We start from the raw sequence: 26,163 nt of genomic DNA on the forward strand, positions 1-26,163 counted from the left end.
AATAATAATAATAATAATAATAAAAGTAACCTAAAGTCTGTCAGAAGACGTCTCAATTCCAGCAGTCACTACAGAACTCCTTTAAGAGACAGGACTGACCCTGGACTCTGACCTCATAGGTAGCAATGAATATCCTAGTAAGAGCACCAGTGGAAGGGGAAGCCCTGGGTCCTCTCAAGGCTGGACCCCCCCAGTGAACGGGATTCTTGAGGGGAGGGTGGTATTGGGGGAGGATGAGGAGGGGAACACCCATATAGAAGGGAGGGGGAGGGGTTAGGGATGTTGGCCTGGAAAATGGGAAAGGGAATAACATTTGAAATGTAAATAAGAAATACCCAACTTAATAAAGATGGAGAAAAAAAAAAGAGAGACAGGGTAAGTAGCACATCATCTCAAAATCAAACATGTTGCTGACATGTGGGGAATATCTGACTTGCCTAGAGATATGCATGTGTAGAGAATGTGAATGTGTATTATTAGTGTGGAGTAGGGTATATGATGTCCCTTTTGAAGTAAGCTAATTGTGATGCTAGGTTTTTGGTGGGGTTTCATTCATGGACAACACTAGGAACACTGAGATTTCTAAAACACTGTGCACTTACAAACAGCACCTGGCCAAAATGGCGAATGCTTGCTGTACCTGAAAACCTGGGTCTTACAGATTCCCAAACACATGCTGGCAGATGTATTTTCGGTTAAAGCAAACACAATTGATTAAGAAGAGGGTATTCTTAACAGCAACTCCACTTGGCTGCTCTCTGAGGAGCTCCTGAGAGACTAGGCAGTGTCTGTTACTTGGAGTGCATTTGACATCATCATGGTGTGTCGGGGGTAGAAATGTAGGACATTTATGTAGAAATGCTTCTGGTTGTACTAGTTTGAAGTTGTATACAAGATGTACATTAAGTTTATCCAAATGAATATTTGTACTATTCAAAGTTTTCATACAGTATTTGCTTTGATGAGTAATTTTCCAGTTAGCTCTTTATCATTTATCCACTTTATATAAACACTGCTCAAATTGCACCATCAAGTCTACTTTAATTTTTTCTCTGCAGACTTCAGGTGCTCTAGAAGCATGCCAATTCAGCTAGACTGGCTAGATGACACGCCCCAGCATCCCCCTTCCCTGCCCTCCCAGCTATGGGGTTACACATGTGCACCTCCATGCCAGCTTCTGTGGGTGCCACAGGTCTGAACGCAGGGCTGCATGCTCACGTAGCGTCACTTTACCCGCTGATCGGCTCACCAGGCCTATGGAGCAGTCATTTTCAGTGGAAGCTATGAAAGCTGTGATTTTGTTAAATAGATTTCTTAGTGACACTTCTACACTTGAGCTTCTTCCTAAATGCCGGGGTAACAGTACAGGCTTGGTTTTTAAAAAGCTCTCCAAATAGGTTTAATCCATGGGACAAAAATTAAACGTCTGTCCAGTTTTAAGCCATTATGAATTTATATGAAACCATCTTCCAGAAAAGCTGACAGATACCCAGATGTACCATAGAGAATGTGGTGAGGAACAGGAGCTAATGATAATTTCACTGGCAAATCTGAATTGAATTACTTATATATAAAACAGCAAGCCATTCGGTAGAGGTTAGTAATCAGGATATTGTTTTGATCATTATAGACAAAGCTTGTCTGTACACATTATTCTAGAAACCATTAGAAGTCACAGAAAACCATACTGTTTCTCCCATGAGGTTAACTAAGTTGCCCAAAAAGATATGTTATGTGTAACTCAGCAACAAGACAACTGTCAGTGCCACTGAGAGGAGCCTAGGAGTCTGTAGCAACCTTCATTTTGGCTGAACCAGTTATAAGTCATCAACCCTGATGCAAGCCATACTTGAATGTGACTGCTGTCTGACCCACACACAGTTCTAATTTATCCTGAGCTTTTTCGGAAACTAAATACCACATCTTATTTTTGGAAAGATTATTTCTGTTTGTAAAGGCTGAGGCTTTGAAAATACTTTTCAAAAAAAAAAGGAAATTAAAATACAAATAGGCCTAACTTTTCAAAAGCACATACATACGACACATACAATATGAGTTCCAGCACAGCACAAGGTAGTGTGGACTCTTAGCATTATAGGAACCCCATAGACCTCTTGGAGCAGGCATCACTGGTTCTTATTCTGAGCATGGAGTCTCTCTCTGGACCCGCAGCTCACCAATTTGGCTAGACTGGCTGGCCAGAAAGCACCAAGGTTTGCTTGTCTCAAACTCGCCAGCATTGGGCTGTAGCTGTGGACCACTGCATCCAGCTGTTACACAGCTGTGAGGAGCTGAGCTCAGACCATCATGTCTGTGTGGCAAGCCCATCACCAACTAAGCTATCTAAGGCCTTCACTGATTCTTTGTTGCACCATAGGCAAGTGTGTTTCTCCAAGTTTGCATATCATCCAAAAATTACTCACGGCATTATTTAGAAATAAAGTGTTAGTTTCAGAAACTATACTATAATTTTTAACATTACTCAGACTGCTACTTTAAGGGTTTCTAGTCTGGGTTGATGAAAGACAGTTTTGCCAGATATGGTGGTACACACCTGTAATCCTGGCACTTATGATACCCTGAAGTTCAAAGTCAGTCTGGGCTACACAGCGAGTCTAAATCCAATGTTATAATAAAAATGATAAAAATGTAAAAGAAATAGTTTCATCTCTGGTTACATGCACTTATATTTCTGAAATCCATCATGAAGAGATAATTATCATTTGTTGTACTTGTGAATGCTTCATGTGGATAAAACACTTAAAACCCTATCTTTTCAGAGTTGGGAAAGAACTATGATGGTGGAATGCTTGTCAAATAGGTGGAATCCTAGGTTTAACCCTCAATACCATCAAAAAGCAAATAAAAGACATGCCTATACATGTTTTACAAGTTGAGAATCTCTGACCCAAAATGCTTGGAATAAGAAATGCTCTGAAATTTGGCCACTGCCTTGATTTTCAAAATCTTCATACGCACAATATTTTGGCATGGGAAATATGTATAAGCACAACATTTGTTTATATTATATATATTATTCCTATAGTGCAAAAATAATTCAACATGTATTTAAAAGTTGTGTATGAAAACAGTAGGTATAAATTGAGGTTTTAGAAAAGAGGAGTCATCATTTTAGTCACCCATATAGATGATCTGTGATTGTCTGGTGTCACCATCACTTCTCTCTGCTACCAACAAGCAACAACATTTGCACGATTACCACAGGTAAGTATTTAGCAGTACAAAATAGGGCACCCCATTATTACAGGAAACAATGACTGTGTCAGCATAAGTAATATGCCTATTGTCCTCAATCTCTGTAGCACCTGTCAGCAGTCAACAATGGCAGCCAGCTACCCCCACCTGCGAAGGGTTTTTTGTTTTGTTTTTTAAAAACAGAAAAGTGACCACACATTTTGTTTGGTAGGATGCATCAGAAGCAGCAGGAAGTCAGCAAGAATCTTCTCCAGGAACAAGAAGGCAGCTGCCAGATGTGTGCTTAAAATGTTTCCTCTGGAGCCATTGATCTCATGAACAGGAATCTGATAGATGTATCGTATAGCCACAAATGACTGCTGTTTAGTCAGTCCATCTCGCCTTCTCACCACGCCATCGTTGGCACTTCTTAGTATTATGGCTACCACTAACACCACAATCACCTCTTCTACCATCTTCCATAAATGGGCAACTGGAGCCTCTGATGGGAAAAAAAAGCTCAATATCCACTTCCTCCAGCTGACAGATGTTAAAGATGTGTCTGTTTTGTAGAAAGAGCTCAGGCATCTTCCCCACAGTACCACTTGACATATGGAGTCCATCAGTACCTTGTTCACTATCATAACAAAACAGCCTGGGCAATGGTATTTGCCAACACTCATGTCTATTGGCTTTGTACTCCAAGCACTGTTAATAGCACAGGTGACCCCTTCCTTCTGAACACTTTCCATACCTATACCTCTGTTCAAGAAAGTGCTTTTATACTAACTCCCCCTCATGAAGATTCTAGTCAGACGGGTGGACTCACAAAAGCATGTGGTAAGAACACTATTATTTTTTTCTCTCTCTCCCCTGCCCTCGCCCAAGAACACTTTTCTAATGAATATTTCATTGGGAAGATAAACAGATAGCCATCTAGGAATAATAACAATCTTGCGATTGTCAGCCAGTCCAACTGCAATACTGTGAGCAGCCATTGCCAGGATAAAATGTTTCTGAAACCAATTAGGAATGGCATCCTTGGCAACCGTGACAGTCCATAGTAAGAACTGTTTTTCCTTTAGAGCAGAGGTTCTCAACCATCCTAATGCTGCAATCCTTTAACACAGATCTCCATGTCTTAGTGACCCCAACCATAAAATTATTTCATAGTTAACTTCACTACTGTTATTAACCTTAACTATCCGATAAGCAGTATATCTGATATGTGACCCCTGTGAGAGAGTCATTCGACCCCCCAAAGAGGTGGTGAGCCACAGGTTGAGAACTGCTGCTTTAAAACAAGTTTGCTAGTTTTTTTGCCTATCGGGGCAAGTTCACATTGGGATGACTTAGCAGGCCCCCACACAATTATTCCTTGTGAGCATTCTTTATCCTTGTAGAGACTGCCTTGCTATCTGTATACAGAAAGCTAGTGTCCTTCTGGGGACTGGTAACACTGTGACATCCAGGTTTCATTAGCATTACATTCTTCTTCTGGAATTCACTTTCATTGATAATGACCTCGGCGAATTGATCAATGAATATTTATACTTCTTTGGGATAAGGAGATTTATTTTCACCATGGATGTTTGAAATCTTGATGCAATTATCTTTGGGGTCTGTGTTCCCTAGACTGATCTTCAACTCTTGGGTTCAGGTTATTTTTCCTTTTTAGCACTTAAGCATGGATCACACCTTGATACATTGTACCTTTTCTTAAAACTCTGCACTATCGTCCTGATGGATATACAATTTATTTTTTTACTTTGTTTGTGGTGATAAGTCTCTATATTTGTCTCCAGATTAGCACAGCTTTAAGTGGCAATAGGTACACTGGAATCCTGAAGGTCAAGAACTTCTTTCCCAGGTCATTGCTGCTCTAGTTTTTGTTAACCTGGATCATCACCTTTAGTATACAACTCCAGTAGATTATCCCTCCCTGGCTTCAGGTTATGCATGGTGGTCATTCCAGTATCAACTTGTAACAGTGCAAAAGCTTGGCTTTCTGTGCACTACTCAAATGCTTTTATTTCTTGTATTATCCATGGAAAAACAAAGGTTCATTCCTTCTTCCTTTCCTCAACATGCCCCTTAGTACCTCTATACTATTCATTATAATTAAATATTGCAATGGTTAAGGTTCATGGGCCTTGTTTTCCTAAGGAGCATCCCAGGCAATTTGTTATTGACATGCCTGGCCTTCACATATACCATGTTATCACTCCTGTGAATATGCTTCAGTAGGAGAATGCATGTGGGCCTAGAATAGGACTCAGAAGATAAAGGAGACTGGGTACTAAATGATACTAGATGATAGTAAATGTTAGTATCTTGGATATTGAATGAACTACATGTCATGTCCCTATATATTGACTGAAACTTGTCATGTAAGAAAGAAAGGAAAATATAGAGCAGATTGTTTGATGCATTCCCACATTCTCTAATGGCACCTAGACCCACCAAAGAAGTGCTGGTCTGGTATGTAGTTCCCAAGCCACAGAAAGAGAGATAAATTATGGAGAATACATGTGTGTATAAATTAAGAAGTGTGGAAAGAAAAGGGAATCAAGTTCTTATTCTGCAGTTTTCTGTAAGGTCTGTGCTGTTTTCTTATTTGAATGCTCCTAAGAATAGGATGTGTCTCTTTTGTTACCCTGTTGTATGGATGGTTATGAAAATCTGCAGAGAGTAAAGGAAGATAATATTTACCATATCAGGGCCAGTACCCAACCCGATTCCTCTACCAGTTTCCAGACTGTTCTGAGGTACTGTGAAAGGACTTTGTCCAGATTAAGGTAAACTCAGCCAAGCATACTCTGGAGGCCTGAGGTATCCTGGCCTGGAATATTGTCTTCCAGAGAGGTACAGAGATCAGACCATCGGAGAAATAGCATATTAATCTATTCTCTGCTTAGCAAAGGATAGATGGTATCATAAGGCAGAGGCAGTCCCTGACATTGGGAAGAGAAGTAGAACCAACTTCAGGAAGATAACCTGGATCCTCTGTGAGCAGCCACTTTTGTTTTCTCAGTCAAAACTTTGAAAAGAAAGTAAATTTATTTCCAGAGATTGTATCACTTGGATTCTTGACAGCAATTTACTCCCAGTTTGTAGGCAGGAATGTCATTTCCTATCAGTTGCAACAATGAAGAAAGAAATTTATGTTGTAAAATCATAGAAAACCATTGCACTTATCATTTGATAATCACATTTTTTCACTGAACATAGAGTTCCTGGCCTCATACTATACTGTTTTCCGAGAATACATGGTGATGTGCTTCTTGGGGATAAACTGCATTATGTACTTATTACAAAATCTACTTAAGAGTTATTATATTTTCCTTTTGTGTACATGTATGTACATGTGTGTTTGGACATATGTCATTTCCTATGAGTTGCAACAATGAAGAAAGAAATTTATGTTGTAAAACCATAGAAAACCATTGCACTTATCACTTGATAATCACATTTTCACACAGGAACATGTGAAGGTCAAAGATTAACATGGGGCATCTTCCTAAATCATTCTGTGCCTCATCTTTTGAGACAGGATCTCTCAATGAACCTGTAGCTTATCCATTTGTCAGAACGGGCTCACTGATGAATCCCACCCAAGGATCTTCCTTTGTCTCTACTTCCCCAGTGCTACATTTACAGGTGTCTATTGCTGTACCCAACACCCAAGCCCTTCAAAATATAGGCAGTGGGGATTGGACTTAGTCTTTATGCTTATACACTAAACACTTTACTAAGTCATCTCCTTAGCCCCTTATGTCTTTCCAGTGCTTTTAGTTATTTTCTTTGTATTTGAAACCCAGATATCATATAAACAGTTTCTAGCTCCTATGGGCTCTTGTGGTGGTAATCTCAGTCACATTAGCTTGCATAAATCAACTCTAGCATACCATGAATGTAGTAATTGCAGCTCAAGTATGAGAGACAGAGTCCAAGAGAACATACACTAGCTTTCTGCCAGACATGTCAAATAGCAAGGGTTGAATGAACCCAAGAATATAAAAGTGTATAAATGGAATTCTTAAGGCTTGTAAAATGTGCCTACTGAAAATAGTTTAGGATTACACATAGATTTTTGATTCATAAAATTACAAAACTTTCTCATTTGATCCATTATCTTTAAGTTTCTGGAGGATAAAAGAAAAGTCTAGTTAGGGAAAAGGTGTCCAAAGGTGGGCAACAGAGTCAGAGACAGTCCCTGCTCCAGTTAGGGTTCCCACATGAAGACCAAGCTGAACATGTGTTACATATGTGTAGGGGCCTAAGTCCAGCCCATGTATCCTCTTTGGTTGGTAGTTCAGTCTCTGTGAGCCCCTATAGGCCCAGGTTAGACTCTGTAGGTTTTGATTCTGTACGTTTTCTTATGGTATTCTTGACCTCTCTGGCTCCTTCAATTCTTCTTCCCCATTCTCTACACGAATCGCCAAGCTACACCTAATGTTTGACTATGAGTCTCTAGACCAATTTCCCTTAACTGGGCTGCCTTGTCTAGGCTCAATAGAAGATGTCCCTAGTCCTACAGTAATTTGAAATGCCAAGGAGACTGATATCCACAGGAGGCCTTCCCTTCTCTGAGGAGAAAGGGAGGAGGAAGGGGGAGTTAGGGTGAGAGGGTCTGGAAGGATAAGAAAGAGGAACTGGGGGGATAGGAGGAAGAGGAAGCTGCAATTTAAAATTAACTTTTAAAACATGTACATGAGAATTTGTCAGTGAAATCATTTGGCAAAAATTCTGACAAGGAAGTAGGCATGGTAACCAGGCATGGTAACAAATGCTTATAATTCTGGTACTTGTGAGGCTGAGACAGGAGGGGTCTGTGGTGATGTGAAGGAGGAGGAACCCCACAGGCTCTTGTGTCTGAATGCTTGGTCTTCAGAGAGTGGTAAGGGAGTGCACTACTTGAGGATTAGGAGAAATGGTCTGGTTGGAGGAGGTCTATCACAGGGGGAAGCTTTGAGGTTTCAAAAAGTACATGCCAGATCTAGTGTCTCTGCTGCCCATGGATCAGAATGTAGCTCTCGGCTACTGCCCCAAGTTTACCTAATATGCCGCCATGCTCCCGGCCATAATGAAGAAGAAATAAACCTCTGAAACTCTAAGCAAGCCCCCAAATAATGCTTTATTTTTTAAGAGTCATGGTGTCTCTTTATAGCAATAGAACAGGGACTAAAATAGGATCCAAGTTCAAAGCCAGACTGAGCACATGTCAAGACTCCATGTTTGTTTTCTCAAGAAAACAAAGAGCAGCAGCAACAACTAAATCAGCCCTAGTAACCATGTGACATATTCCCTGTCTTCTGCTCAGTTAACACCACTTAAAACTAGTGATGAAAATGAAGTGTCCTTTGAGACGATTGAACCATGATCCTTTTATGGTGATGAGCCAAGACCTACAATGAAAACCTCACGAGGAACAACACATTTTCAGGAAGAAAAGCATGCAGTCAATACTTACACATGTAGACCACATGTTTGTGACTCTTTCGGTGCTGCTATTTAACAGCACTACAGAATCTAAAACGGTGATATTCAAAGGACAATTTAAAGATTACTATATCCAATTCTCTAATTCATCAGCAGAATAAGCTGAGGCCCTGTGTAACAAGTCTGTTGGTGAAGATTATGTTGTGGCTGAACATCAGCAAGGCTGGGCTTAAAGACTCTAGACACTTGGCCTCCACCAAACTCGATGCTCCTTCTTGATACCTACTCTTAGGAGCACAGACCAAACTTATATTTTAAAGTGATCTTGGAAGAGGATAATTAGGATAATCCTGTTGCACTTTGCAGCCCTACGAGTGTTTCATGTTTCAAGGTCAAGCACAAATGTCAGGTTATTCAGAGAGCACCTGTGGCACATTACTTGGAATGACTAGACTGTTGCCAATAACAAGCTCTACCATCCATTTAAAGTGGTGACAGTCATAATTTCTAGTTTGACAAGATTAAAAGGGTTTTATACTTTGCAATTTTTCAGGTTCATAGGCCTTTAATCTAGTTAATAATACAACAAAATCGAGAACATCACAGTTTTCTTAACTAAAAACAACTATTTGCAAAGGTTAAATTTCATTGTCAACTTCATTGGACATGAAATTACGTAGGCAAGAAACCTCTTGGGGGTACACGGAAGGGTATTTGCAGCAAGGTTTAACTGAGGAGAAAAGCTGGCTGAGCATCAGCATTCATTTCTCGAGGCCTCCTGAGCATGGGTGCAAAGTCACCTGTTGCCTCACACCCTTTCGTCACGCCTTCCCGCCCCAGTGAACTGTATGCTCCATCTGTGAGACAAAATCAACTCTGCCTTCCCTAGGCTGCTGTGGTCAATGCTTCGTCACAGCAACAAGGACAGTAAGTACTATACTCTTCGAGATTTTGAGGAAGTTCTATTTTTAATTTTTAAAAATTCCTTGACAATTTCAAACATATGTGTAATGTATTTTGGTTGTTTTTATCCTCCCACTCCCTTCCCTCCTCTCCTTCCCACTCAAGCTGAGATTCTTCTAAACAAATTCCCTGCCACTTTCATTTATATGACATACTGAATTTAATTAGGGCTGGAACACAGTCTCTTCTACAAAAATAAAGCACAACTCTGCTTTTGAACACCGAACCTCTTCACATCCTGGAGTACACATCCATTATCTGGAATAGAAACCCGCTTAGAGGTGGGCCCAAGAGCAGTGACAAGTAAGTTACAAGTCTCAAAGGCTGGTATGTTGTCAACACTTCCTTATGTTAGTGTTGATAGCATGAGAGAGGTCGGAGTGGTGACTGACAGCCAGAGCCAATTACTGATGCTGACTAGGTAATCCTTCCTCCTATCTATTTACAGGGCTTAGCCTTTCTCATTCCAGTAGAATATATCTTACATCTCCATAAGCACTTCCCTCCCTGTACTGTGCTGTTCTGAGGACTGCAGGCTGGAGTAACTTATGATCAATAGTGAATAATACTGCTTCCTGCAAAAGCACCTGAGGATACTCACCCCCAGGCTGTGCGATAGCTGCTGGTCTTCACAATGCTCAGAGCTCCAGACGTGCCCCATGCTACTCAACAGCTCAGAAAACCAAGGCCTTTCCTTCCCTTTCCTTTCCTTCCCTTTCCTTTCCTTTCCTTTCCATTTTTCTGTTTCATGTTTGGGGTATTTTTTTTCCCCTCAACAGATCTTACTATGTTGTTCTTTCTATGTCTAGCTGGCCTGAAAAAAAATCACTATATAGACCAGCTAGGCCTTGAACTCACAGAGATCCAGCTGCCTCTGCCTCCCACAGTGTTACCATTAATGTTATATGTTTCTATATCTGGCTAAGTTTTTTAAAGCACATTTTTCCATGGGACAGAAAGGAGAGATGAAAAAGAAACCACATATCCAAGGTCATGGTTAAATATTCACTTCATTCTGTTCCCAGATTAAAATTTTTATATAAGCCAATGAAAACTGAGTGCTGAAACCTGAAAGTCATGCCAACTCCACATCTTCCTATACAGCATATTCTAACAACTCAGGAAAGAGTTAAACTGGGGAGAACCAGAAATATTTTTTGAAGTAACCAATCTAGAAAATTCAAGCGAATCCATTCTTACATGTAAGAAAGAAAGTTTTCACTTTAGAAAACTTGAAGCCTATTCTTTTTTGGGACAAGATTTCTCGGTCTAACTGACGCCACTATCCTGGAATCCACATTTTAGGCCAGGCTGGTCTTGAGCTCATGAGATCCACCTGCCTCTGACTTGTGAGTGCTGAGATTAAAGGCGTGTGCCACCACATCCAAGCTGAGGCCTATCATGCTCCCACTAAGCACTACCCATGTGACTGCCCCTCTTTCAGCTGCTCCATTACAACAGCTACATCGCATAACTGACATGACCCAGTACCTCCGGATTGCCACAGTGAGGGCCTCTGGTGAGCTGGCACAGGGACAGATGACCTCCTGTCGAAGGCCTTTACTCTGGAAGACATTGAGAAACGCATCACAAGAAGAAATAGACCCTGGAGGGAAAGAGGGACAATGGTCAGACAAACGTAACACTGTGACTGACTTAAAACAATCCCACAATAGAAAATTATTCTTGAAATTTGGATACAGACAGTATGGAGAACAAAACATTTACTACAATTATTTATGCTATATTGAAAGATATTTGCAAACCTTTAGAAAAGAATTTTAAAACTAAAACTTCTACAGGTAAGACATTTTTGCTAACTAGTGAATTTACTTTATTAACTCCCTGAAACCTGGTCTACAATTTTCAGTATGCAGGTTCTAGAAAAATATCTCAATCAAAACAAAGGAAACTTCTCTTAAATGAATTTGCGTTAATTACTAAGATCCTATGAAATACATGACTTTCAAATACAAATTTACTTTAAGATCTGTGATGTGTATTAAAAATAATTAATTAGTTCACAGTCTAACCAATTGTTTTAAAAATGAAGGAATCATTTTTAAACTAAGTTATCTGTTTCTAAGTTCACTTTCACCCACCAGTCATCAGGAAAACATAGCCTGCTTTAGTTTACAAATACAGCTAAGCATAGTTTATAGATGATGTCAGAAACAGTCTTTCATTCAATTCTCTTCTGACTCATGCCTTCTGATATTATAGACTCCTATCAAAAAAACAAGTTATTTCAGGACATATAAAAGATATTTTAAAGAAATGTTAACTTATTTTATCTGAGCTTTAAAGTATTTTATAATGAAGTTTTATTAAATGAAAACTTAATTTACTGCTCAGTTGTACAGTAGACCATAAAATAGTACTTCCTGAGCTTTTAATTTTTTTTTTCCCCCGGAGCTGGGGACCGAACCCAGGGCCTTGCGCTTGCTAGGCAAGCGCTCTACCACTGAGCTAAATCCCCAACCCCACTTCCTGAGCTTTTATTCTATGCCAAAGTACTAGACTTGAAGATTGGCCCATTTAATCCTTCAGCATTATGATCTGACTACCACTGCAAAGTTTAGAAAACAAAACTCAGAAAGGAACTGTCTCTATAGAACCTGGATATTTCTTTAACTCAGGCCTACAGACTGTGAACACCTTTGTCCTTAACCACTGTTATCCTGTCTTTAAGGAGAACACTGCTTGGTTATTTTAAGATAGTCTCAACCAAGATACAGATTAGAAAAATCAAAGCATGAAAGTGACAAGAAAGGCATGTGGAACACAAGAGCTTTGCGGCTTCCCATCTTAGGATCTACAAGTGATGCTTCACTTACAGGGATTTGCTCCATCGGCCACTATTAACATGCGCAGGGAGGACAGGTTGACATCTCTCTGATCTCTGTGTGCTACAAGTGCCCAGTGCATGTCTCTTGATTTCACACAAGCCACTTTTGCTACAAAGGAAAATAGAAGTTATCATGTGTCACTGCCAGACTATGTGGAGCTGAAAAGGGCAGGTAATTGTGATTCATGGAGAATGGTGAATTATCTTGTCACCAAATCACCCGAAGGCCCGGGAGAGACCAACCTTTATACTGGCAGACCTTCTGGATCCAGGAGAGGGGGTTTACCTTCATCAGCGCGTATGGGATGCTGATGACGTGCATCATGTTCATGACACTCTGAAACCAACGGACGAACACCAGAGGTAAGCAGAGAGGTGAGGGTACAGGAGGAGGGGCTCACTGTTCGGATGCAGGGAAACATGTAGGCCAAGGCTCAGCAGTTAAAACACGAGCACTTCAAGGAGGCACTGAGGTTGACTAACACAAGAGGAGCTTTCAGAGGACCAGTGGGTGGCTGACTCAAGCTAGACTCAGTATTCTTAGGGTATATCCTGGTATAATCCTTTAAGACAAAGTGACCTCCTAGAGATTTGTACATCCTCTCTGTTCCTCAACTACTCCTGACAGAATCAATTCTAAGTCCAAATCATCTTCTTGTTAAAATCTTGTATTAAAAAGAACCCCCAATAGGCATTTTAACAAAGCCGACGCACAGGCTTGGGGAGACAGTTCAGTCAGCACAGTGCCTGCCAGGTGAGCCTAAGAACAGAAGTTGTGATCTTCCAACTCTAGGTAAAAAGCGGAACATGTCATGTGTCTCATTAACAGCAGCACTTGAGGGAGTGAGGGGGCACAGACAGGGGAAAACCTGGAGCTCACTGCCTAGCCAGCCTCATCCAATCAGTGAGCTTCAGCTTCAGAGAGGAAAAGACCCTGTCTCAAAAAGACAGACACATCAGACATTACCTTTGGCTTCTATACACACGTCATAGGAACTGCATATCTACACTTACAAGTACATACCACACATGCACAGGCACATGCAGTGAGCACAACATATACCATACATATTCAAAATATGGCATATTTATGAAAAAAATGCTCCTCACTGCAAACCAGGGAAATACAAGTCAAAACTACAATGAGTCATCGCCCCTTTCAGACCAGCTATTACAAAAAAAAAAAAAAAAAATTAGTGAATGCTCAGAGAAGGCTAATCTCAGAGACTTGGTGGGAATGCACAGTAGTATAACCGTAATGGAAAGTGGCTTGAAGATTGCAACACACGAAACCCCTAAAACAAACAATAACTAGATAACTTCAGTGTGATCCACCAGGACCAACACTGGGTACATTTACAGAGGAACTGAAATCAGCACGTTGAAGATACATCACACTCATGAGCACACGACAGCACTATCTGTAACAGTCATGATACAGATTTAGCCTAGGTCTCTATCAATGGAAGGAAGGATAGAAAACATGTTACGTATATACAGTGGAGTATTTTGAAGACATAAGAATGAAACCCTGCCATGTGCTGCAATATGGGTATAATTGGAGGACTCTATGTTAATCAATGCTATTATGTTAATCAGTCAGGCATAGGAAGGGAAAATACTGCATGGTGTAATTTACATGTGGAATTAAAATGTTGGTCTCAAAGAAGAGGTGGATACAGTAGTGTTCTTAGGCTTTGGAATGTGAGTTCAGAGGGGATGAAAGGATTGTAAATGCACACAAGATACAGCCAGATAGAAGACTAACCTCTAATACCCTACACTTAGTCTTTGCCAAGTGACCAAGAGCGGTAACTTTGTAATCTCCATATTACAGTAGGGTAACACAGGTGGACAAGACTGATAGATCTGGAATAGCTACCAGTGGAATTCTGAGTGTTCTGATGCATGTTTCATGGCAACTGCTCTGCTTCCATGTTACCACATATTACATGTACTTAAAGGTCATGAGACTACTTCATATGTAATTGTTCAATTACAACATAAACAAACATAACTTTTTATAGTCTTTCATTCTAGAAATCCCATTCCTTTTCAAAGAAGAGTATAATAGCTGTCTCCAAGAATAATTTTGCTAGTTTATACACTATAAGGCATGCAACTATGGAAAGGTAACAGAACCACAGTCTTCCTTCCAGCCTTGCCAATGTACTTTGCGACTCTTCGACAGTTCCTTAAAGTGGAAGATAGAAACTGACTATAAAAAGGGTCAATGAACATAGGTTGTGATTAAGACTCAAGGGGTTTGCAGATATCTTAGATCTCCTGCATAGCCCAAGGAAGAACTGTAAACATCAAGCCAGTGCTTTCAGGATTAGAATTTGTGTACTGGGAATCATTGCTCCAAGAGGAGAAGCTCCAAATGAAAATGGAAAGACCACTGTATATCCCCCAGGAATGTGTTTCTACAGAACCTATGCAAACCCAGTTGCTCCTGAGGGGCTTCTTCCAACTGAGTTCTATGGTGAAGGAGCTCACACATCTCCAGGATGAGGCAAAGTGTGTGCTACAATGTGTTCAATCATTTGGCTTAAGGAGTCAACAAAAGGAACTCAAAAACTGCCAGGTACTGCAGACAGGAATGTAGAACATCAGGATTAAAGCATGCTGTCAACAAGTAAGCTACTTGAGCAGAACTGGCGACACTCTCAGAGAGGGCAGGGATACAGAAGGCAATGTATAATCAGAAGCAGGACATATGCTACTAGAGATACTAACTCTAATAATAACCGTTTTTGTTCTCATGGACATGACAACCACAGAACCACATGTATCACAAATGTAAGTAGACTTGATAGCAAGCCACATTATTCTTATGCTAAGTACAACAGGTAAGACTCATTCCCATTTGTCTCTATCAATAAATGAATTTTGCCAGGTCTCCTAGCTACTTGGGAGATTGAGGCAGGATGATTCCAAGTTCAAAGCCAATCTAGATAACTTACTGAGACCCTGTCTCAAAAATAAAACATAAAATAGTCAATCTATAATTCAATGGCAGCATGTTCAAAAATTCCTGCATTTAATTTCCAGGGCTGAAAAGAGCTTCTTGGTCACATGGATATGATACTCACTAGAATCAAAGCTACAACAGGGGCAGAGCTTTGAATGCAGGTTTAATTCTCTAACCCTGACCCTGTGTTATCCCTTCTGTGTCAGCACACACTGGTGTGCCAACATTTCAAACCATTGTTCTGAATCTCTACATATAAAAGCATCCAGAGGTTAGAAGTAAGTCTTACACAGAGGCCAGAAGGGGTCAGAGTCACAAGCAGACTATAGGATAGTTACAAGTTCATGGAGCATACGAATAGTTGGCTTGTCAACAAATAACTATGATATGTACATTCCCAACAATTATGTAGAATTATTTGGGATTTCTACTTTAGAAAGTAAATGAAGTTTAAACCTAAGAAAGTTCTACAAAAACAAACAAGTCAGTCAAAATCACCCTCTGCATGAAATAGATGGGGAATCCCAATCAGGCATGTTTTGTGTTTCTTTTTTAAGTGCCAACACCTTTAAAAGCTAAGATTATCTCTCTACTAATGGATCCACAGCCAGCTCCACAATCACTTTTCAAGTGGCACTGATAATGAGCCAAAATCTCTCAATAGTGCATCCTAAATTTCCATTTTAAGAAAAATCTAAAGTTCTTTCTCCCTTGACAATAATCTAGTAGCAGACTTCCTGGCTCTTAGAAAATAGTAAGAACATTCTACGTAGAATGGGAAAGCTATGCTGACAGATAAGGCAGCAACAACACCAACGGGAAACCTTCAGAGCCCAAAGTAGGGGATATCTATGGACCTTAGAAGGGATATTCTTATAGCTGATACCTCAGCGTATGGGTCCAAGATTCAAAAAAAGTTTTTCTGAGATGAGCTGCCTTTACTGTACTTTGCAGAAAGCTGGCTGAGTGGACAATATGACTCCTAACACAAGATTTCTTTGTCTATACTGAGGGAAAAGCTTTGACAGAAGTTGGGCACACTTGAATAAAAGACTCATGAGGCATACAGGGAGTTTACTTACTGTCAGTATGCCATGCCAGAGTCCCACATCCTTCTTGAAGTCTAGAACATTCACAATGGTTTCAGCTGTATAAAAGAAACAATTACAAGTTTTACTTGACATGATTGAGCAGCCTTAGTTATGTGCCAAGGAAAACCCACCACCTGAGGGGTCATCCTGGGTCTTAGAAGAATACCATCTCTCTCCACAGAGCCCTGCAGTCAGCTACAGACCACTAACAAGCACTGGCCAGGCTGGAGAGTATCTCCATGACAATATTCGGGCATGTAAGTGCACAGCAACAGCTGCCCACACATCACTACTGAAAAAGATCTACCATAGCAGACACAGTGGTACAGGCCTGTGATCCCAGCACCTGGGAGGCTGAGAGAAGATGATCACAACTTTGAAGCCAAGGCTGGACCACACCACCACCTCAAAGCTAGACTGGGCATAGAGTAAGACTTCTACTACTTAACAACACTCCCACCCCAACACAACATTACTTTCCTATTTATTCCCCACTTTCCTGAGATTCTTTTAATTTCTCTTCTGAGACCTTGTTCTGCTAACAGGGAAGCATGAAGGGTGAATTTTTGGCAGTGCACAGACTTGTTTTGTCATATGAGTGCTCTGTAAAGGTGGTGGGGGTGGGACAATGAAGAAGGTAAAACGCATCAAGACAGGGATGGTGTAATACTACAGCACAGGAATGAAAAGAAGTAGAAAGAGCAGGAAAAAAAGCTGTGAAAATAAGTTGTTGAAAATAATAATTTTCAAAGACCAAAGCAGTGATACTAGCTGCCCCAGCACTGAGGATTTGACCCTCATTTGACCTTGTTCTTATTTAACCGACTCAGTGGGCATTTTTGTCACCTGTACACAGGCTTCTGGACACTTCACAGTGTCCTAGGAACTTATCAGTGTGAGGTCTCATGGTCTCCTCATTCTGCCGGTCAATATTTACCCAAGGTTTAATCATTCTATTTCCTGCTCTCCTACCAGAGAAAAAAAGGGAAGTGGATCAGGAAGATTAATTAAAAATATCGATATCCAAAGAAAATACCCTAGATTCCTTTCTATAATTTAAAGTAAAAAATTATTGTTTATTCATGTATGTGTTTATATTTGCTTCTGACACCTAAAAGGTGACAGCACCGGACCTTTCAAGCATGTAGGTCAGTACACACAAGTCATTGTTTTAACAAAATAGTAATGGCGTTTAGAGGTCATGCTACTCCATGTGTTAAGTGGCATAACCATTAATAGAGCAAGTCTAGAGAACACATTATTCCTAAAAAGGGAAAGGACGAGGAAGGAGATCACATGATCAGCAGGAAAAAGGAAACTCACTTAGAAGTGAAGCTAGGGACCATTGGCTTCTTCAGGTCCCAGAAACGGATGTCAGTGTAAGGTTGACTGCTGTGACTATGCCCTCCCTGTGCAGGCAGTTGGGGGTTGCTTTAACTTTTCCTTCTGTGTCCACTCAAACCCATTATCATGGTTATTGCCACCCACTCTACCTCTGCTTCATAAGCGAAGAAAACACACCAGGAAAACAACAGTCTTCCAATAAAGCTTAAAAACCCTATTCTCAGAATTTCTTATTCAATAGTGAAGAGTGGGCTACAACATTGCATTTAAAGAGAAAGAGCTTCTAAAAACATAGAGCCATGTGCAGGTGAGGATGGTAGGGATTAGCACACGTGTACCAACTGTGAGATGAATCGCTCACTTCCAATCTGTGTGGTAAAAGTGCTAACACCTCTTCTGGGACTAAGCCTTCCAGGACATGGTAAATATTAAATGAGGCCATGGGCAGGGCTCCAGAGTGCACACAAGAAAAATGTCACACGAGGACAAAGTAAGAGTGTGTTATATAGAAGGATGGTGGAGCCCCACTGCCAAAATTCTCGCTGTGGACATTCAACTGCAGTTCCTGGGCCTATGTTTCTCCAGTGCAAGCTGAAGCACGAACTACTACTTAGTACGTTCACACACTGATGGACGGCAGTGGGCACAAACACAATGTTACTTTGATGGGTCCCAGTAGGAACCACACAAGCTGGTTTGCCATCGGCATCCCTGGTCAGTGGGACGTCTCCAAAAACCCAGATCCAAGGAAGTCTCAGGGCCTTCCATACCTTCTGTATAGCCGCAGGCCTGTGTAAGTGCCTGGCAGTGTGTCAGCAGCGCTATCCTCGTCACTGTCACACCAAGAACACTTCCGTCTTTACACGTCTTATACTGAAACGAGGCAGAAAATATGGAAAGGTGTTTTGATAAATACATTTCTGGTCCCCACTCAATACTTCTAGTTAATGAGACTCTGAGTTCTCACCACACTGCAACTAGTATAATGAGGTGAAACACAAATCTTTTTTTTTTTTTTTTTCCCCCAGAGCTGGGGACCAAACCCAGGGCCTTGCGGTTGCTAGGCAAGCGCTCTACCACTGAGCCAAATCCCCAACCCGTGAAACACAAATCTTTTCCCAGTAATAGACACTTGCCTCTGTGGAAGGATGGCATCCATCTTACCTCAATATAAGCTGTGTCGTTATTAGCATCTTTGATGTGTGGAAACCAATCCCGAGGAGGTTTAGAGAGGTGTTTTGATTCTGTGACAAACCATAGCAGCTTTGGCCAACCTTGGAAATAAATCATAAATCCTTTTAAATAAATAGGACCCAAACAGCAGGGCTGTAGAATCTCTTTACCTAGTATTTCACAGCTTGCTCTCAAACACTTCAGACTACGTGGAGCCTCTGGTTCCCATATGTAAAATTGACAGTTATCATCAAGAGTGTTGAGGCACCACACGCTATACCATGTCACCCCACAGACTATGAGTTACCTGTACTATCAGAAATGTTGACAGATCAGAAAAGCTCTGGCCTGAACTCAATAGGACCAGTCTGTAAAATGGAAGATCTACAGAGGAAGTGTGTTCTCCCAGAGGCTCTGTGGCGTACCTTTGAACTGTGGGATCTCTCCTGTTGGGCTTTTTGGCAGTCCTTTGTGACAGGCATCACTAGTCAAGGCAACAGTTACTCCACAGCTTCCAAGCAAGAAACCTATCTGTTGGCTCCCTGCATCCTGAAAGGTGATCAAGGCAAGTTTAAAATCTAAGACAAAACTTTACTCCTAGCTAAAGTACTGCCTCATCTTGGGTATGTGGAAAATAACCGCCCTCTTCAAGACCCTTCCCCCACAACCCTCTGTGTGTGTGTGTGTGTGTGTGTGAGAGAGAGAGAGAGAGAGTGTTTGTGACAAAGACAGACAGACACACACACAGAGAGAGAGAGAGAGAGAGAGAGAGAGAGAGAGAAAGAGGCAGACAGACAGGCAGGCAGAGTGATTGACTGACTGACAGAGAGAGAGCGAGTGAGCTCACAAGCACGAGCTCCCACATTTAAAAAGCTGGGTAGGTAGGAATGATGAGAGGATTTGGGAGGGGTTAGGAAGAGGGAAAATGGCCAAAATATATTATGTAAAAATTAATAAACAAAGACAATGATCCTAAGGAGAGAAATTATCACATGAATACCTCACAACCTGATTTTCACACTTTCAAAGACTGGTTATAGAAGTGTCACACCTGGTGGGGTACAGAACCAAGAGAAATGTTTACTCAGAGTAATGACAACTAGAATCACCTTTTCCATCTGGCATACATCACGAATCAATGGAGTGACCAACACATGCTAAAATGTGCTATGGTTACAGGGTGATAACTCTAGAGAGACAGAAAGCCTAGGAAAGCACCAAGCTGCCAAGACTGAATGTCACCTTTCAGCAGATGTCACAGATGGGGCTGTCTCTGGCTCCAACAGCCTCAGGAGCTGCCCCCCTGTGTGAATTTTATTGCCACATATGCATCCTGCTTCTGAAAACAGATGATAAGCAGTCAAGACACCTAGATTCAACGTTCCCCCCCATCAGCTGAGCTACTCTGCTGTAAAATCAGAGTCTCTGAGTACCCAGTATTGATGCAACTAAAACCATCATGGTGTTGAACAGTCCAGGCTACACCCAGAGTGACCCTATGAACAACCTTCAGGAAGACTGGCTTGTTGTATCTCCTGCCTGCTTGTCCAAGGAAATCACTGGGCAAAGCAAAGTGCTATCACCTAGGGTATTCATCAGCAGTAACATTTCAAGTCTGCTAAGATTATACTTTTCCTAGTGTAGATTTAAAAGCTATAGTTTCCTTACATGGATTGTTTATGTGCTAAGTACGTAAGTAATACAACCCTGCAATGAGAGAGGTGGTGTGGCCCTCACTAGATGGGGTCAGTCCCCCAGTCTTGCAGACATTGTGGGGTACTTTTTATTGTTGCAATACTGTTTTCAAGTAAAGTCCAGATCAAACACCACTCAGCTGAAGAGGTGAGGTAGGCAGGCAGGAGAGGTAAGTTTTCAGCAGCAGGAAGTGAGTCAGGCATACACCACAGCTGTCTCCCAGTATGGAGTGACTGGGGTGGCATACAAATGTAATAGGTTATGACGCTCTGATCTTGGACCTAAAGTCAGGAGTGCACCTTTCCCTTTACTCCAAGTGTGTGTGTGTGTGTGTGTGTGTGCGTGCGTGCTAGAGAGAGACAGAGACAGAGAGACAGAGACAGAGAGACAGAGACAGAGAGACTTATTAGCCCCAAACAATAAATCTGTATACATATAGACCTCTAAAAGCTAAAAACTTAAAGTTGAAAGAGCATTTGGTAAGTATTTATGAATTCCTGGGGTGTTCAATCCTCAGTATTGAGAGAATTTTATAAAGAGAAAGCATGAGAAGTGGGGAAGGTGGGAGAAGAGAATGGCAGCAGGAGGAGGAGGAAGGATGGTGAGGGGGAGAGAAAAGGGAGGAAGAGAACTATGCAATATAAAAGGGGCTACACATTAGTTTCAGACCAACTCTGCCAGGTCACTCACAGCCCACTTGGGGTGACACCAAACACACATGCCAGAGCCAGCTTCCTCCACAGCCTTCTATATCCAACATCTAACCAAGATGGTAGATGAGGTGATGAATTATCAGACCACATCAAAACAAAGGTCAAGAAAAGACCCTAGTGGTCCTCAGTCTCTGCTTCTGACTCAAGGACAAGATAAACGGATAATAAGCCACACTGCAGCAATGGCTTCCTATGGTCTACAAGGTCTCTAGAAAGGTATCTGCCTCCATCTGGCTAAATGAGAGGCCAAACCACAGAAATAGTCACTGTAATTTAGGGACATAAAATGAAATAAATCCTCCCAGACATACAATCTGACCATGACATCATTTACCCAGGTGGTTTCTGTCTCAGGTTAAGCAGACTCGCAGACATACAGAAGGGAGCACAGGCAGGCTGTGTTGCCATCATTCCCACCCCCACATTAAGAACATCACATCAAAATTGGTAATTTTCCCCTTGTTTAAGAAAAGCTATACCAAACTAAAATTCAAATATTCTTTTTTTTTTTTTTTTTTGGTTCTTTTTTTCGGAGCTGGGGACCAAACTCAGGGCCTTGCGCCTCCTAGGTAAGCACTCTACCACTGAGCTAAATCCCCAGCCCCAAATTCAAATATTCTTAATAATTTCCAAAAATTTCTCCAAGATAAAAAAGGATAATGGTAGATGAGTTGGGGGAAAAAAAGGATAACGGAAAATGTTACTGTTTAGAAATTCCATTTGTATGGCCTCTGTGAACTCCTGACATCATATCAAATTTTCCTCATCATGACTAAGATAGATATATCAATTAATGTCTTTTCTGTTATCAATTTTAGGTGTGTTTACAATGGAAACCTTTAAATATACACAGAGATAAGAAAAACATTCTAATGTGTAGATCATCCAATGTTAGTAAGTTTTTGATCATCATTAATTATCCTTAGTATGCAAGTGGATATTCATAAAAATGTTTATACTTAAGGAACCCAGCATAGGATACACACATACACATACACATACACATACACACACACACACACACACACACACACACACACACACACACACCATATCCACCAATGTACAATATCACACATGAATACATGTTAGGGTGATACATGTGCCCAAATACATATTTATATGTCCATACACTTTAAGGAACACTCACATACCATATATTGGCATTTAAGAAAGAGAATTCCAGGGGTCTGCCTTACTGTGTATGCAAGGACACTTCAGCCAAGATACCCTTGCTAGAGGAGGCCTTCCCTCACCCTGGCAGTCACCTGCTCATCTCCTTGTAGCTCTTAGTAGCTCTACTTCTATTTTCCCTCAATTCCTGTGGCTCAAGATCCCAAGTCTACTGAATACATCTCTCAAAATGCCTCTCTGTTCACCTAAGGTGGTGAACATGTAAGACTCTGACATTACTCCTTCCAGAGGTTCATCTGAAATGGTATTTGAAATGTTGCCATCTTTTGTTTCTAGACGGTGTTTCATTCAGTAGCCCACTTTGGCCTCATTGAGCCCAACCCATCAGGTTTCAGTATCCCTACTGCTGGGACTGCTGCAAGTGCCACATACTCCCCCCTTTGGAAATATTTACTAACACAACCAACCAATCAACTATGACATGAACTCTTTGGAGCAGGCCAGATACCCTTGATAACAGACAAAATGTCTCAGGCAGCAACAGACACCTGTGGCTGTTATGCAGCCATTCAAGTTACAGCAAGCCTGTTCTGTCCTGCCATCACTGGCATACACAGTCAGAGTCTTCATTCTGTCAGCCTGGCTGGGTCTTTGTGATTCCTATCCCTTTGTACCCAGACCATCACACTTGTGGATAACCTTTGTTCAAGGACATCTTGGCATAACCTACTTTTCACTTTAGCAAATCCACTTGGCTGACAGAAATATATACAGATTCAGATACCATGAGATAGTGATAAACATTTTCCTGATGTACACTGACAAAGCTGTAGATTAGCTTTTTCTTGTCCCCCTCACCTGTTGGTTCACCAACTTCTCTTGATAAAATGCCTAGATGTTTCCTTTTCACTACCAGGATTATGAATGAATGCATGCATGCATGCATGCAAGTCACTACTTAAGGCATTCAATGAGATTTAGGATTAAGAACAAGGACTGTTCAGTAGGGCCTTTTGGGCAGCTCCAGTGGCCACTGAACAGATGGATGCAAGGATTTGGCTTTCCATACTTTTTTACTCATATAATTGTGTTATTTCACTTCCACTTGTACCCAGGGAGAAGAGTCCGGTAAAAGTAAGAAAACTGTGTATAGGCCAACAGGCTGTGTTCTATAGGCACAGGCAGGAAAGAAAGTTCCACAGAACTGTTAGGGAAATGCAAATTAAAACTGCAGTGAGGTTACTTCACACAAACAGGTGAACAGTAACGGGTGAGGACAAGACTGTGATCCTAAGAAATGGTGTAGCGATTCCTACAAACACCAACAGCCAAACTCCTCAGCCTTGATGACTGCACACAGCAAATCCTATTAGGGACTGCCAATTAGCCTAGTGATTATATAGTTATACAGGATGAGCTCCTTACTAGCCCCACAGTTAGAAAACACAGTAAAGATAAGATCAAGTTAAGTCATCTTAACTAGAGAATAAGATATGACCAATCAGAAGCGAACTGGGACTTGACAAGGTCAAGACAACTAAACACAAGCCAGAACTGCCACCCACAATCTAGAGAGATCAAAGATCTATCATGTACCGGCTTTCTAAGCAATGATACTAAGGAGTGAGAAAATGGTTCTTAATAGATTCAGATAAGACAGGTCCATGCTACGCTACCAAATAAACTTAAGCTTCACCTTTGAGAAGTCACACACCTGCAGATGAGACATGCTGTGTATGTGTGAATAATTGTTCTCACAAATAGGTCAGACTAATGAAAATCTGGTCTCAGCCTAGAGACAGCAACAACATGTCACTGCCCTGGCACAGCAAAGATAAAAAGCCATTTACAAAACAGTAGTCTACACATTCTCACCCAGCACATTCAATTGCCATGAATCCTGACACTTTCCTCTAATAGAGCTTAATGAAAAATAAGTTCTTTACCTTTCTTGTGAGTGGCACTTCAATGGGGACAGGAACAACTTCAGCCAGCAAGCAACCATAGAAGGCCACCATGAAAGCAGCAGGGTCATTGTTTGGGAACACTAGCGCCACCTGGAGATGTGCAAGACACAAAGCTGAGACAACGTAGGACTTACATTTTCGAAGACAATAGAATGAAAAATTTAAGTCCCCAGCACAGTGTACAGGCTGGCCAGTCAGATCAGTGCTTAGGAGGCAAAGAACTATAAATTAAGAGTGACCACAGGCTGCAGAGCAAGAATCTATCTCAAAAGTGATGGATGCTAAGAAAAAAGGTTTTATGTAAAAAGAATAACAGGAGATATTTTAATAAGCACCCCATACTTTTTCTTCAACTTACATGGAAGGGAAACATTAACAGATGCCAACTATACCCCCATACCAGACAACACCTTATTTTATTGTTTGCTTCTTATCTTTCTCAGCCACATAATTTTCATATACAAAAAAAAACCAAAAAAACCCCAAGCCAGTGTACATAATACATGGATTTTCGCTGTTTTCACTGGTCTATATAAATAACTGCAAGTTCTGAAATAGTTCTTACAACTAAAATTAAATGTTTATATAATTCTTTACTGGGTATCTGGGCAAATGCTTACGAGCTAGACCCAGTTGGACTTAATTCAGATGCTAAGTTACTTCTTAGTTCTAGGATCTTATGCACAATTTAGGTGTAAGTCATAGTTCCTTATATGGGAAAAAGAAAAGGAGCAACAACAAACTGCAGCTGACTGTCCTGGTAAAGTTCAAAGGACAGAGTTTACAGAAGCATGATACATCACATGCACTACCAGTAATCCTCATATTACCAATCCTGGCATAGTCTCTTAACACTGAACATGTATGTTTTCACTGCCTACTACTATAAGTATTTAATTGTCCCTGGTCTTCCCTTGTTCATCCAACCTGCCCAGTTTAGCCAGTCCGAGAGTAGATTATGACCCACCACATAATCCTGGGTGTAATTTCTAAATAGGTTTTCCAACACTCTAACAACATGGCCATATCCTTAAGTTTTTCCTCTTATAGATTCCTTTTCATTTTCCACATCTACCTTTTTATGTCTTGCTATTATGTTCCCTGGAATTTGTGCTTACTATATTTGACACAGAGATTTCTTGAAATGTTTTCATATTTTTGGTATATATTTGATGTTTTAAATGTGTTTTCTTTATATTCATAGGTAATAAATATTTGAGCCAATTCCTCCCTCCATGCCTTTGAAAAGAACTGAGACAGTTTTGGTATGGATATAAATCCTGAGAAATGTGTTAAGTGGTTTATAATTAAGTATCAGAGAATGTACTCATGCAAACTAGAAGGGTGATGACACTTCACGAAGCAGTATCTTCTGGGATGGTCACCCTACGTGGAGACTGTCTTCGAATGTCAGTATGTGGTACATGACTATTTGCAGCACAGCCAATTTCATGTTTAACCTATCCCAGCACTGTCAAGTGTTACTGGAATTCACTGGCTTTAGGAAGTTTTGGTTGGGTGGTTCGTTTTCTGTTTGTTTGTTTATTTAATAGAATCCCACTGTGCTCTTCAGGACTCTGCCTCTGTTTTCACCTAACTCCTCTAACATGTTGCTACACCTACA

General features: G+C 40.9%; 1 protein-coding gene and 1 long non-coding RNA gene across 7 annotated transcripts in view; one reads left to right on the plus strand and one right to left on the minus strand.

Moving 5' to 3' along the window:
* LOC108348621 (uncharacterized) overlaps positions 1–3,569 on the plus strand; it is a 28,433-nt gene extending 24,864 nt beyond the window's left edge. For both annotated transcript variants that reach the window (XR_015641742.1, XR_015641744.1), the window contains one exon: positions 3,428–3,569. This is a non-coding gene — a long non-coding RNA (uncharacterized LOC108348621). The remainder of the gene's footprint in view (positions 1–3,427) is intronic.
* Positions 1–26,163, minus strand: part of Dip2c (Dip2 acetate--CoA ligase C) — a 384,823-nt gene that overhangs the window by 82,054 nt on the left and 276,606 nt on the right. For all 5 annotated transcript variants that reach the window (XM_087590742.1, XM_087590741.1, NM_001415158.1 and 2 more), the window contains 8 exon segments: positions 24,519–24,629; positions 19,456–19,579; positions 19,022–19,131; positions 18,628–18,730; positions 16,505–16,569; positions 12,692–12,785; positions 12,438–12,557; positions 11,092–11,206 (listed from right to left, as the gene is read on the minus strand). In XM_087590742.1, the coding sequence (XP_087446868.1) occupies positions 11,092–11,206; positions 12,438–12,557; positions 12,692–12,785; positions 16,505–16,569; positions 18,628–18,730; positions 19,022–19,131; positions 19,456–19,579; positions 24,519–24,629 (842 nt within the window).

This window comes from Rattus norvegicus, chromosome 17 (genome assembly GCF_021556685.1).
Source record: "Rattus norvegicus strain SHRSP/BbbUtx chromosome 17, alternate assembly SHRSP_T2T, whole genome shotgun sequence".
NCBI lineage: Eukaryota > Metazoa > Chordata > Mammalia > Rodentia > Muridae > Rattus > Rattus norvegicus.